The sequence below is a fragment of the Nomascus leucogenys genome, chromosome 18 (genome assembly GCF_006542625.1).
Source record: "Nomascus leucogenys isolate Asia chromosome 18, Asia_NLE_v1, whole genome shotgun sequence".
In the NCBI taxonomy this organism is placed as follows: domain Eukaryota; kingdom Metazoa; phylum Chordata; class Mammalia; order Primates; family Hylobatidae; genus Nomascus; species Nomascus leucogenys.
Window position 1 is genome coordinate 10,948,983 of NC_044398.1, and position 15,437 is coordinate 10,964,419.

Below are 15,437 nucleotides of genomic sequence, written 5' to 3' on the forward strand. Positions count from 1 at the left end.
CATTCCCATGTGGAGACTGTTCAATGTCTGACATAAGCTTGTGTTTAAAAAATACCATTCCTTTGAAAGATAAAAAGAAACAGGCAAGTTCTAGCATTTCTATTTCTATGGCTCTGTTACATTTTTTAACTTTGAAGAGTCAGTTTAAAAATAATTGGGAGTGGTGAGTGTGATGAGGACATTCTCACATATCAGGCAGTAGAGTTAGTCTAGAAATGACCTCAGCGGTCCTGTTTCAGCTGTAAAAAGAATCAAATAGGATTTAAATGGAGTCCTACAGCTATTTGGGGTAGAAAGCATAAGAATTCGAGAATGCAGAGGCAGAGTACAGGGTACATGAGATTGTAAACTCTAGAACCTGAATACTGAGAAGGGGTAGGAAGGAGTTTGGAATGTTTATTGTACTTACTTTTATTAAATATTTTATGCTTCACTGGGCTAAACAGTTTTATTAGAGAAAGCCAGAATTACAAAGGACTTAAGTATATATGGTCTTAGTTGCTTGCCCTTGCCCACGGAATGTTTATATCTTAGGGAAAAATGACTTCTTCTTTCTAAGGAGAAAATATCAATACAAAAATTTTGCTGGGTACTAACACATCAAATAATGTCCATGAAATAATATTTTGACTAGTCAAGTCAAAAATGATCTGAAATAAATTGAAATGTTGAAACAATTGGAGATCTTGTTTCTTAGAGGAGTGGGAGTGAATCAGAGAGACCAAGTTATCCAAAAATGCCTGAGCTGATAAAGCCAAGCTCAGTTGCATCAGTTTTACTTCAGATATTAAACAAACAAAAAAAGTGTATTTTTTTTTCAGTTATCTTTTGAGGGGAACACTGGCCAAAGATAGCATGTGAAAGATTGGCAAGGATATTTGAATAACATAAGGAGTACATGCAAAGTTGGGACCAATCTTTGTTGGAGGATTAAAGAAAAAAAATCCAAAAAAAGTGCATCTTACCCACATATCTTGGCCCTAGCTAGACTTTGAACAGCAAAATACCACACATGTTCTCAGAGACTGTCTTTATAATGTCTACAGTCAAATATAGCAGAGTTGGTGGGAAAAGATCGGAGAAGCAACCAGAAGCTCAACTTTTTTTCCAATCTGAAATACCAGATTCATCCTTTGAAGACGTGGTCGGAAAAGAATTGATAATCAATAACAAACTTTTATTGTTAAATGAATTTTCTTCTAAGTTCTTTCCTGTCACAAAAGTACTGACTTCTTAGTTTGACTTTCCTTTTCTAGTCTCATTTATTTTGCCACTACCATCCAGCTGAGCAGCTGTGGGCCTTGGGTTTTCTTACCTGGTTAAGTGAAAGAATAATTCTGACAGTGGACTCCACCAAGTTCTCCAGAAAGCTGTGAGTGGGACAGCCAAGTGCCCTTCTCCAGTTTGTCTGAGTCTGGTTGGGTCTCTTGATACATTAACACTTGGTGACCAAGAATAAGCTAACAATTATATGTATATATAATTTTTTTTTGAGATAGAGTCTTGCTCTGTTGCCCAGGCTGGAGTGAAGTGGCTCAATCTCAGCTCATTGTAACCTCCACCTCCCGGGTTCAAGCAACTCTCCTGCCTCAGCCTCCCGAGTAGCTGGGATTACAGGCGCATGACCATGCCTGGCTAATTTTTTGTATTTTTAGTAGAGATGGGGTTTCACCATGTTGGCCAGGCTGGTCTTGAACTCCTGACCTCATGATCTTCCCACCTCGGCTTTGCAAAGCGCTGGGATTACAGGCATGAGCCACTGCGCCTGGCTGCTAATAATTATATTTACCCAAGTTCTGCTTGAAGTATCTCCTTTCAATGTACATTTGTACAAATTCTTTTGTTCCGTGGTAGGATCCCACCTCTTTATATGTCATCACTGACTATTATTACTTATTTTTTTAGGAGAGACTCCCCGTATCCAGTATATGGGCAGACATTGTGGTCACATTTTAATGGGCTTCTTTTCTTTGTCACTGTACATGAGTCCCCCTCTGGCAAAGATTCAAGTAGGAGTGTCTGACCTCCTTCTTTGGGGCTTCAAGCTTCTTTTTCCCTGCTGGTAACTGAGGTAGGTTCTTTACAGAAACATTTTCAAAACCATTCATGTCGACAACATATCTTTCATGCATATAGTCTGACAGGGCTATGCAAACAGACAGATCAAAACAGCACAAAACAGCTGGGAGCATGGCAGAGAAAAGGAATGTGTAACACGTGGCTTTGGAAAATTTTAGTAGGGGAGCAGCCCAGTGTGTATGAGATGCAGAGGGAGTTGTCAGTGATGGTGCACATAACCACCAGGAGATGAATGGCCGTGTAAGCTCATACTCATGGAGGATGGAGAGGCCTGTAGGGGAGCGCCTGGCAGGGGATCTGGGGAGAGCAGGGCAGAACCATGCAGCGCCCTGGATGTGAGCAGAGAAATCAAGTTAATACTTTACCAATAGCGTGAGGCTTCTTAAGTACAGATGTTATGTGGGGAAAACTGTCAAAACATCCTGAAATATATCCAGATTTGTGAGTGATTAGCATGTGCAACTATTTTTTTCCAAGCCCGTATCTGCATGTTTAGTAGGAAGCAATATTTTAAACCAGTCTTCCACCACCCTCTGAAAGTGGGGCCAAAGCAATGCATGCTCTTAAGTGCAGGGAAGTCACATCAACATCCCAGCAACGCCACCAAACCCTAAGGTAGATAATATTGAAAGCAATGGCAAAAACCACAATCACGTTTGCACCAACCTAATACTTGAGTCTTAGAAATGGTTGGTTCTACCATCATAGTACAAATATCATAGGGGGCAATGGCCTTGCTAAAGAAGGTTGTGGATTATCATCCAATGAAATCCGGCCATTTTCCACTCAAAATCTCATTTTCTATACTTGGCAAATCATACTCCCGTTAGTTTATTCTTACACCTCACATAATCATCAGAAGCTGAATGCATGTGAAATTGCGTGAAGCACAAATAATTTATTAAAAGAAACAGCTTAAACAGTCTTACTTAACTCCTGGTCAACGAATGCAGGAGGCACTGAAGTAAAGAAGGCTTGCTAAACAGACGAAGGTGAAATTGTGGTAATAAACTCTCTTTCAACTCCATCTGGAGTTCACATTCCTCTTTGGCATTCCCTGAAGCTAAATGACTGAGGAACTTCCTTCCTATACTTTTCATGTTTTCTTCTGAGGGCAAGTTGCACGCATAAGAAAACTTCGGTGTCAGCTACTGTGCTGTATGGGAGGTCTCTGGGATTAACCTTCCCGACTCTTCTGAGACCAAACTGGGTAAACCAGCACGATCATTTGACCACGATGACAAAGGGACACCACCCAGCCTCCTTGGCAACTCTCTTTGAATCAGTAAAGGTATCAGGAATGGTCAAGTCACTTATCCAGTATTATTCATCAACCATCTAATCATTTCTTGCAGAAATAGTAACCGAGAACCTACTGTGTACCAGGCACTCTTCTAGACATTGGGGATAGAGTGATTAGTAAAAGACACAAACTGCTGTCCTTGTCACACTTGTCCTCATTATGTTTACATTGTAGTGAAGATAGACAATAAAGAAGAAAAATATTTAAAATAGGTAGTGCTAAGTGCTAATTAGAAAATAAAGCAGGGAAAGAGGACAGAGATATTGGGGAGCAAAAATTGCTGTTGAAAATGAGGTGGCTAGGGAGGGCCTCACTGAGAAGGTGACATTTCCAGAAGCCCTGGGGGAAGGGAGGGAATCAGTATGCCAGTATCTGGGGGAAGAACCTAGCAGAAGAGGAAACAGCTAGAGCAAAGGCCCGAGGTAGGAGCCTGCCTGTGGTGCCCCCCTGGAGGAAGGGACCATGCCATTCTCCTGGTGCACAGTTGTGAGGGGAAACTGAAGGCTTTCAGCAGAACGTCGTGATATAATTTATGTTTGAACAGTATCAGTCCATTGCTTTAATGAGAATGGACTAAACTAGTGACAAGGTAAGAGTGGGAGAGGACTGGGAGGGTCAGGGGATAGGGAGGGAAAGGCAGGAAGAAGCAGAGGACCAGTTAAGAGGTAAGAATTCCGAGAGAGAGGATGGTGACTCTGCTAAGCCTGGGAGGGGTCTCCTACAGGTGGAAGTGGCTGCATTCTGTATACACACGCTGAAGGTATAGCCTGAGGATCAGATGTGTGATGTGAACCAAAAGAGTTCAGAATAATGCTAAGCTTTTTCCTGAGCTATTAGTTTTTGCTTCCCTGTTCCGGGAACTGACACCTTTAATTCAGCATTGTTAACACTGAATTGTAATGGTTTATGTAGCTGTCTTTTCCACCATACTATGAGGTCATTTTCAGGGATTTTGTCCTGTTCCTATTAGTTTCTCCCTCATTGTGCGCACACAGTGTAAGGAAACAGGCCCTCAATTAATTTTTATTAAATTAAAAGGCCTTATGGATATCAGAAAGTAAAACCTGCATCTACAAATGTGTCTGCAGACTCAAAGTCTAAAAGAGATGAATTTAGGCTGAAAGTAAGTCAGAGAATCACTTGGAACTTTAATAAAGAATGAAAATATAATGTGAGCCATTACAGTTCTTCAGACTGTTAATGCTGAAAGACTGCCATGTAATGCCTCTGGTATACAGCAGAGGTTAACCGGTTAATCTCTATATATTTTAATTATTTGAATTTCTCTAAAAAATCTCTTTACCCCATGTAATTGGATAATTTCATAACACCAGAATAATAATGCATTAATAATTTCTTCCAGGAATTAGATTATCTCCAGAAGCAAAGGAAATGTAAAGAAATGGACAGGTTATTTCAGGATTAATTCCAGGTAAGTTACAACAGAATTAAGGCTTAAGAAAGCCCTCTATTGCACAGACCATCTTGCTTTTTAAAAAACACACAAAACAAACAAACAAATCACTAAAAGGATAGTCAAGATGATAAATTGAAAAAAGAATTCACTAATGTGCTTTCTGTGTCTGTAATTCAGAACTTCTTCCTTCTGACTTATTCTCTCTAGGCTGGGGGCAGAGGCATTTTCGGGGGAGAATAAAGTGGTGGACTAATTTTGAAAGTCTAATCATGGCCAATATTAGAAATTACTGGTAGAATTGTCGTTAAGATTCACTAAGGAAAATATCAGTGAAAGTGTTCTATAAACTGTTAAGTGCCAATTATTATCAGACAAATATAATTACGGGTTCAAAAATCACCAAGAATGTATCTTGTATGTTGACTTTAATAAGAATGGCAGAACACTTTCATCAAGAGATCCTTTCCTTTTGGATTACCAGCTGTGTCCTTTATTGATATGGAATAGCTGAAAGATAGGTGACAGAATTATCCACTGAAGATATGCAGAATTATTTAACAGTCTCTTTCTTTTCACCACATACTTTAAAAGGAAAAACTGTATGGGCTGGAATATATTTCTTCATCAGAAAGTTCCAGTATAAACACATCACAAACTGATGTTTTCTTCTTTCATCGTGAAAAGTCAACATACTTAGTTGTATTTGACCCAACTTGTCAAACTTCCTGTTATTAAGCAGTAATAGAAAAAAAGTAAAAGGAATGCAGAACATAAGACATTAATGTACTGAACAATGCATATATTCCTTATTCTCTTTGGCCATCGCAGTGGCCTCATTAATCGCACTCCTGTGGACTCTCTTGGGCCCATCAATGCTTTTCTGGGCTAAGCCACAAAGAACCCAGCCATGTGACCAGTGCTTGGGCAGCAGCCAAAATCCTTCCTGGCCCTGGTACATGGGTGAGTCCCAGGCATCAATCAAGCCCTGTTGCTATCTCATTTGGCACTCCACTTTCCAAGGACAATTTCATCCTGGGGACAAGGCTGGGTCAGGCATAGGAATCCCAGCTCTTCTGTTTTTTCCTTCTGGGTAGAATACAAGATGTACCAGTTCAGAGCGGGAAGGACAGTGTGGGACAGCAGGCCGAGGGTGGCACAGAGAACGGTACATGTATTTTCTGTGCGCCAGATGATTCAGCTTCACTGCAATTCTATGCTTGAGTTCTTTAGTACAGAATCCCTGAACTTCCACCACAGATTTAATTTGTTGAATTATTTGTATGCATGTAGTCTAACATGTCTCTGTTTGTTCTGGATGATCACATAACAGCAATAATCCACCTTTAATTGTTCTACTTAACACTCTCATCTTTAGGCAAATGGATTAAAAAATGTCTCTCTATATAGTTATTCTTAAAAATTATTCTTATAAAGATCTTGAAAATGATACCCAGAGGAGAAACAACCTATAATTGGAAAAGCATTATTATTCATACAAGTAATTCACTATTTAAGAATACTCATTCATGAAAGGCATTACTAAAAAAATTTACAAGTCCAAAAACTTGGGGAAAACAAGGGAGGATTTGAGGGTGTGGCTGAGTGTAACTCTCTCCTTTTTCTCCTGGGGGCAGCTGATCTTTCCATTTGCTAATTCACTAAGGAGAGGCTAAGCACCAGTATTTTCCATCTTCATCGCCTGCAGGTTGATCCATCACTTGTTATTCTTATTATAAAAGTGCACACACAAAATTCAACTTAGTAAAATAATTTGGCATTTGTTGTAAGACTATTTCCTTATCTATGACTTAGAAGATCCTGGAAAATATGAGAGATTTGTCAACTCATTAAACTAACATTGATCAAGCTCCTACAAGACAACAGGCCCATGTATCAGGGATAGAGAATAGAAAGACAAAATCTCTGTCCTAAATATACTAGGATAATAGGATAAGGGGAATGGGAGAAAATTAAGGAGCCAATTTTCCCACAATATAGTTATTGCTACAATCGGGATTTGCAAAGGTGTCCTACGGGAACATAAGGAGAGACACCTCACCTGGATTCCGAAGGTGACAGAGAGGGTGGGAAGAGTGCAGAGAGGAATTCTAGGAGTACATGACACTTGTTCTAATTCTTAGCATATGAGTAATGATTAGCTAGCTTGAGAATAGGTGGGACAGGGGCCTAAATTCTAACATAATGCATGTTTGTGGGCCTGGAGGGTACAAAGGACACAGACCTGCAAATACTTTGTTATGTCTGGACCAAGACAGGAGGCTGGGAAGGCAGGCTGGGATTCAATCCGGAGAAACAAATAAGAATGGAGTCTCACGCCCATGAGTCTAGTAACCAACCCCAGTGAGAGGACACACTTGATCACCCAACTCGGCACCCAATTTCTAGTCAGAGTGACTGGGTACAAAATGGAGGTCACATGCATGCTCCCAGAGATTACCACCATGTTCACAAGTTCCGGAACGAACCAGCTACAAAAGACAAAATTGTTACTATCTGATGAAGAAATGGAAAACTTTCATAGAACGTGATGTTCTCTATTTGGCTATCACAGGGTATCTGGTGAAATGTTTCCTGTTAGAAAAAGATATAAACATAACCACAGGCTGAGAAACAAGGCCACTGGGTCAGACTATGAGCCACTGAGGCAGGGGGATTCTATCTCTGAGAAAAGGGAACCAGCATGATTTTGTGTGACAGTATGACAGTGTCCCATCCTTAGTTTCAGGGTTATATTCAGCTATTAAGGATCTGGTTCCATTTTTTTAAGTTCACATAGTGATTTATGTTTTCAAAGAGACTAACTTAAAGTTCCATAAATAATTAAAACATATATAGTCTAACACGCAAACCTTTCTTCATATATCATAGACTACTTTGTCCATAAGGATATTTCTTTTCTCTTCTTTTTTTTTTGAGACAGGATCTTGCTCTGTTTCCCAGGCTATAGTACAGTTGTGCAATCCTAGCTCACTGCAGCCTCCAACCTCCCACACTCAGGTGATTCTCCCACCTCAACCTCCCGAGTAGCCACCACACCCTGCTAATTTTTTGTATTTTTAGTAGAGATGGGGCTACACCATGTTGGCCAGGCTGATCTCAAACTCCTGGCCTCAAGTGATCCACCTGCCTCAGCCTTCCAGAGTGCTGGGATTATAGGCGTGAGCCATTGCACCTGGCCTATTTCTCTTCTTAAAGAATTTTTATTGAGATATAATGGAAATATACCAAATTTGCATATTTGTTGTTTAATTTGATTAATTTTGACATACGTATTCCCCCTGAACCATCATCATGATCAAAATGACAAACATTTCCATCACCCCTAAAATTTCCTTATGTTCCTTTGTGATCCATCCCTCCCCTCCATCCTCTTCTCTAGGAAACCAGTGATCTACTTTCTGTCACTATAGATTAGATTGCATTTTCTAGGACGTTACAGAATTGGAATCACACAGTATGTGCTCTTTGTTGCTTGGCGTCCCTTACTCAAAAGCTCTCTCTCTAATCGTCAAAGATTCTTTTCTTCTGGCTGAGGTTCGGTAACGAGTATCAGAAAATTCCAGTACAGTGTTTACCAAAGTGGGGCCAGAGGACCATCTGCCTCAGAGTCATCTAGGTGCTGGCTAAAATGGGCTGATTCACCTCTTCCAGAACTCTTACATCCGAATGACTGCTCTGTTCAAATAGGAGAGCTAACAGTTTTAACCTAACCTCTTAGGGAACAACCATTTCTATCTCTTGGTTGAGTTTGCTGCTTTTCTTTCATGCCTTTCTACTTTTTTCCATAACCTGAGCAATTTTTAGTTCTTTCTGTTACAGCAGCACACTGAACTGAATGTCTTTAAGACACAACCAGTAATAATTTTCCAAGACCTCTTGGTACCATATATTTAAAAGTGTGGTTTGGATTACTTTTCCATAAAAAGCACATGCAGTACTAACTTTCTTCCCTTAGTTACTTTGCTATCTATTTATAAAGTCTGCCATTAGGGCCAGGACTTGAGTGAAGAAAATGAAGCACTTCTTCAAGTGCAAAATGTAAGAGGGTACCAAAAAAACTTCAGTGATCCAGCTAATACTTAAAAAAAAAAAATTCAGGCTGGGCATGGTAGCTCACGCCTGTAATCCCAGCACTTTGGGAAGCCAAAGCAGGCAGATCACAAGGTCAGGAATTCGAGACCACCTTGGCCAACATAGTGAAACCCCAGCTCTACTAAAAATACAAAAAATTAGCCAGGTGTGGTGGTGGGCACCTGTAATCCTAGCTACTCGGAAGGCTGAGGCGGAGAATCGCTTGAACCTGGGAGATGTAGGTTGCAGCAAGCCAAGATCACGCCACTGCGCACCAGCCTGGGCAATAATGAGAGACTCATTCTCAAAAAAAAAAAAAAAATTCATATTAAGGCAAAAAAACCAATGGTGGACAAAGTATCAAAATTTTAAATAAAGTCAGCATCAATAACAGTGCCATATTGTGTCTGAGGCAGAAAGAAAAAAAAAACCCAAAACAGCAATTGTGATCCTGTCTTTTTAAGATTATTATTATTTACATTTTATGCCCAAAATGAGTGACTCCCTCAGTATGCCCTAGCCCTGGCCCTGATCCACCTCCTGGTCCACTTGAAGTTTCACTGTGCAACGGGCTATTTGCCATCCTAACATCATCATTACAATGTTATTTCTGGCCCAGCCTTTAGAATGTGCTATGAACATTAAGAGCTAACTCAAAATGCTCTATCTAGACACGCTCACTGATCCTTACTTTTTCCCTTGCCATAAAACACAAGCACAACCAATCCCAGGCAAAGATACAAACACCAGTCACTACAGTCCTGAATTTTTTAAAGGGCCTCAACTGTGCATTGAGAATGGGGTGCGTTCATTTGTGTCTGATTACAGGTAACTTCAACATGAAACTAGACATACAGAAACCGTAGCTCTGATTAATGTTATCATTTAAAACATGTACTTTACTTCTCATAGGAACCAACAACGTTTGAGAAAAATCAGTGTGTAAGAATAAACTATATAATAAATGGGTTCCAACTGGACTCAAAATAAGCCCAGAAATTGCTGGGGATAAGGGCAAGTACAGTGGTTCTGAATGTTTTAGTTAAATGATTTGGGGAAAACATGCCAAGTTTTCCATTCACTCTCAGAAAGTTGGCTTGGATGTATCATTTTTACTGAAAGCAAAAGGACTTATGCTCAGCTACTTAATGGATGCATATAAAGAATTAAGTTATTTGCTGTGGAATAAAGAATTTAAGAGGAACACTGGAATATCAGAGCTGGTAATAGAATGGTGAGTGCTGGTCTTCAGGGTCCACACAGTACTGTGTAAGATTCAGACTGTACCAGGAGGAAATTTCTGGTAATTTTGTCATCCATCATCATCACAAACTACAACAGCATGGTGGATGGGGAAGATATGGGCTTTGAAGTCAGACAGATTCAAGAGGAAAGTCCAGCTGCCCTCTGTCCTGGCTGTCTGATCTTGGCCCTTTTTTGTGCCTGTTTGTCCAACTGTGAAATGAGCCTATTTTGCAGGCTCGCCACAAGAATGAAGCAGGACAGGACACATGCAGCACCATAGCACAGGGGTGGTGCATGGGGCACCCTGATTAAACCGTAGTTGTTATCGCTGTCAGCAACATAGGCTTTCTTCAGTGTCTGAAGGTTCTCTGACCTGCAGACAGATCAATGAAGGCAATTTTCTAGGGAAAAAAAAACCAATAGAATCTGTAATTATTTACCTATGTGTGACTAGACAAAAGGGACTGATATAGTTTGGCTGTCTCCCTACCCAAATCTCAAATTGTAGCTCCCATGATTCTCACATGTCGTGGGAGGGACCCAGTGGGAGGTAATCAAATCATGAGGGCAGGTCTTTCTCATGCTATTCTCATGATAGTGAATAAGTATCATGAGATCTGATGGTTTCATAAAGGGCAGTTCCCCTGCACATGCTCTCTCTCTTGCCTGCCACCATGTAAGATGTGACTTTGCTCCTCTTTTGCCTTCTGCCATGATTGTGAGCCCTCCCCAGCCACATGGAACTGTGAGTCCATTAAACCTCTTTTTCTTTATAAATTACCTAGTCTCAAATATGTCTTTATTACCAGTATGAGAACTGACTAATAAAGAGACTGAAGGGCCAGATTCCTGATAAAGGCAGAGCCCATCCTGTTTGTCTATATTTTCAGTGCTAAGTCCCTAAATGTGGACACTTCATTATTATAAGAGCTCCAGGAGACAACTCTTTAGTTGAGCGACATCCCTTTAAGAAGACACGCTTTCCTTGCCGAAAAAGCAGCTGATCAAAGTCACAGTTACTATGTACGGTTTTGTTCCTGACATTTTAAAAGATCCAGAAAAGAACTTCAAAAGTTCATCCAAAAGTGGATATAAAGTAGGTGGTGGGAAAAAGGCCATAAGAGAGCTGGAGTTATTTACTCCAGAGAAGAGAGGGTCGACAGATTTCAAAGTGCAGAGCATTACAACACTCATGCTACTCTGTTTCCTTCATCTCCATGGAATAGAAGGGCTCTTATCCATACTTTTTTTTGCATAGATGGATCATTTCCCTTCCTGAAGACATGGGGTCAACCAGATGACCTTTTGAAATCTCTTCTAGTTCCAATCTTTGCACAAATCCAAAACAGCAAATAGAAATCCAGCTCACCAATATAGGGTCCCAGTAGGTTGAGGTAGCTTGGCACAGTGGAAAGAGTGAGGACCAGGAGTCAGGCAGAGTGGCTTTGAATCTGCCTCTGAGACTCACTTGTTGGGCAAATTTGTGGTAGTAAAAGAACTCAACCTTTTTCTCAATGGTAGCACCAAGATGATCTCTGCCTCCTACAGATCCTGAAAGGATTAACTAATGTTGGCAAAGCACCTAATGTGTTGACTGGCACACAGTAGGCTTTTGAAAAATTGGAGCTTTTATTCTAATTGGCAAAAAAAATGGGAGAATAGTTCCATTTAAATCATAAGAGCGCACTAACACTGTGGTTATACCACATCAGGAACATTGCAAATTCAAGTTGGCCAACTGCCTACCACTGACAATTCCTCATCCCACAGAACCCTCTCTGCAAACTAGAGCTTGTCCATGCCAAAGAATGTTTGAGGGGCAACTTATTAACTACCTTTTGCTATGAAGCAGAGGAAACCGAAGGCAAGGTCTAAGACATGTTGGTTTAAATCTGGCTTCTCTCACCGTCACTACAAGAATCAAATTAACTATTTTAAAAAGGTTTCAAATACATTTCCAAGTATAGGGAATGTATTTCACATGCCTCAAAGTTTATGTCTGAGTACATCCCACTGAATTGTAATTCTAAGTATAGTAAAAATGTCAGTCACAAAACAGGTTTGCAAAACAAGTTTTGCAAAAACAAAAAAGGTTTGCAAAAGCTATAATTATGATTCCTCTCCTTCACGAATGATATAAAGGTAAAACTTGAAGTCATTAAGAAATTAAACAGCTCTCTCAGAGCAGGGAAATGTACTGGTCAGGGACCTACAGTGAATAAAAGAACTCCTACTTCTCTCAGTTTTTTCCATAAAAATGTAACTTTTTGGCATTATGTCAATGTGATATTACATATTTAGCATTTACAGAAAGATGCTGGAGTGCAAGAGAGAGGAGCTCTGGTTTATGTTCTTTAACTAGAGGTGGGGTCTGCGTCAGGATTCCTGGAGGCTGTGAGGAATTGGAAAAGACAGAGGAAATACAAGGTACAAACATGCACTCAAAGCAAAGCCCCAGGGAGAACGTGGCCAGAAACATGGGAGTGTTCCTGAAGCCCCTCTATGTTGCTCAGAGAATCAAACTTGGCTTGGGGGAGCACTTCCTGTTTCTATCAAAGGGATAATGGGTTACAGTTGACAGAACCAAATGTTACAAACAAGGGAGCAGAACAATGCACTTTGAACTGATGGAGTCACAGGAAAGAGCAGCTTATTTTTGTTGGGAGGGAACACACACGCAGGTATGGCATGCTGTATTGTAAAATGACTCCAGCTATGTCAGGGAGCTGAACGGGGCCCAGTGTGGATCTACGAAGGCCATCGTGCCATTAAATAAATGCTATGCAGGAATCTCACAAGATAATGAAGCAGCCCTTTTATTACCATCGCACCAGCTTTATGCTGAGGGGTCATGTTAAAATTCATTGTTTGAAACGAATACATTTCATTATTGTTGTTTTCTCTTTTTTTTCTGATATTTTTTCACAGGTATTGACAAATGCATAAATTTCTAGTGGCAACAAACCACTGAGCTGTTGAAATAGTTTCAAGAGTCTAAACCCAAATATTTCCATTAACTCATCATTAGGCTCATCATTTTCACAACACCGTTTTAGAAGTGGGGATATAAAAAAGTCCTTTGCATTGAAATCTATTGTATTTATCCTTACACTGCCTAAAGTCATCAAATCAAGCTTCCTCAAAACCATAGATGTTACAAACCTGACTGCCCAGCAGTTACAAGCAGGTTCATTTATAATTGTTATTTTTACATGTAGAACAATTGGACAAAAGAAAAAAGCAAAATGGCACCTCAGATAACAATCAAGAACATTATAGAAAGAAAAAAAAATCCAGGAAATTCAAGGAAAAGAAAACTATCTATGATGTAGGATATTAAGTTCAAAAGTCCTTGTTACCAAGGGGACATTAAAATCGTGTTTTGCTTCCATAACTCTCTTTCTGAGTCCCCTTGAAAAAAAGTGGTCTAAGTCACAGATTCTTGCAGTGTGTGAAATAATTCCTGGAAATAGGGCAAACTCTTTCAGCAGTTTATTCGTTATTTTAGGCCACTTAGATAAATGACAATAAAAGTCTGTTCAGAGAGCTACTGGCTTGGAGAAATAGAAGAATCTTCAGAAATGCTTATCTCAACACCAAGGAGTAATTCATGTGCTTGGAGTACCTAACTAATAAAATCCTTAAGGTGACATGATGTTTGATGTCAAGAAGAGACAACAAGGCCATGATATCTACATTCTACACTTAAAATGAAATGTATTCATTTATAATTAAGTGGTAAAAAAAAAAGTCTCCACTAATCCAGAATTTAATAGCTATAACCCATTCATTGAGAGAGATGTTAAGTTATGGTGGCAAGGAGAGGTTGCTAAATATTTTAAGGCACTTTGACCATGTTCCTACCCATATTAATGTCCTTCTAGAGGAGTTTTCCCATTACTAGGTTTTTTTCTCCTTTTTTAAAAAATAAAAATTAAATGTTAGTGCTTCCGTTCATTTTGGAAATATGTCTTGCGAAGGACTTCAGAGATATTTTTCTTTCTTTTTAAAAATGACCTTCTAATAAAAATAATAGACTTTTCAGATAACACAAAACCCAAAGCAAATAACATTAGACTCTGCCAATATGGTCATGAAAAGACCAAACAGTCCTTCTGAAGTAGGGTGACCAAGTGCCAAAATAAAACAGTCTAACAGAAGGCAAGTGAAGTGTTACTCAGAGAACCAGCCATCAAAGCAGCCCACAGTTTGAGGGTGTTACAGAATCCTAATCTAGCAAATCTTCCAGCTTGACCACTGGTTGTTTTCAATACAGTACTTCCTCATTGGCAGGGCACACTGCTTTTCTTGACATCAGGAAACAATACCATTCTTTTTTTTTTTCTTTTTTCTTTTCTTAGACACAGTGCAGAACCCAACACGTTTCAAGGCCATATGACGTGGTTTTTGTTGATTTGTGAACCAGCTGCTGGTATGAAAAGGAAATTGCACTCAAGCTCAACCACGCTGTACTAGTCTTGGTTTACCTGCCATATGCAAAGCGTCTGTCTTTGTGATGATCACCAAAAGTATCCCAAAGCCTGAGAGAAACACTCACTTCATCAACAACATCCCGAGAACGCTCCAAGACCTGCAGGAGAGAGAGAGAGCATCTGTGCTCGGTGTCAGTCAGAAGTTCCCCAGGAGAAGCATGTTCGGGTCAGCACCCTCAGTGCCCATCAACTCACTTGCATTAAGTTTCCTTATTCTATCTGACAGGATTTAAGCTAAGTCTTAATTCCCTTCTTGGAATCAACTGTCTCAACCCTCATTCAGGATACCAGAGCCACAGTCTCTGGTTTGCATTTTGCTTTTGTTTTCTCTTGTGGCACTAAAAAGGTTAGTTTTGTTTTGAATGTGCAATTTATCCACGCTCCTCCTTTAGAAAAAATCAGACTGGCAACCAGCAATGATGTGCCCTAGGGATGCTAAAGACACTCTGTGCATCTTACCTCCTGGCACACGCGGTACTGGTCAATCGCCCACACGGTTGGCACGTGGGTGGCCAGCAGCTGATACTGCGTGAGTGTGGTGTTGCACGCCCTGGCACAGATCAAGCGCGTCTTCCCCACAGCATTGTCACCCACGACCACACACTTGATAGTTTCAACGTTGGGTCTTTCGTAGTCCATGTCAGCGTCCATTTATAAAACTCTGTAAGAAGAGAGCGAACACCGCAGTAAGGACACCAAGGCTTTCCAGAGCCATCAAAGACGTGAGAGGTTCAGGGAGTTTTGCCTTTGTCCAGCCACTTCCTTGGAGGTGCACGAGCGCAGGCAAGAATGTTTGGAAGTTCATACT

The 15,437-nt window shown here is 40.2% G+C and overlaps 1 protein-coding gene across 3 annotated transcripts in view; it reads right to left on the minus strand.

Annotated features, from left to right (window-relative positions):
* The window catches only part of RHOBTB1 (Rho related BTB domain containing 1), a 116,269-nt gene that overhangs the window by 26,736 nt on the left and 74,096 nt on the right, over positions 1-15,437 (minus strand). For all 3 annotated transcript variants that reach the window (XM_030798502.1, XM_030798503.1, XM_003258234.3), the window contains exons 3-4: positions 15,089-15,290; positions 14,624-14,727 (exon numbers count right to left, since the gene is read on the minus strand). In XM_030798502.1, coding sequence (XP_030654362.1) covers positions 14,624-14,727; positions 15,089-15,280 — 296 coding nt within the window. In that variant the 5' untranslated portion in view covers positions 15,281-15,290. The remainder of the gene's footprint in view (positions 1-14,623; positions 14,728-15,088; positions 15,291-15,437) is intronic.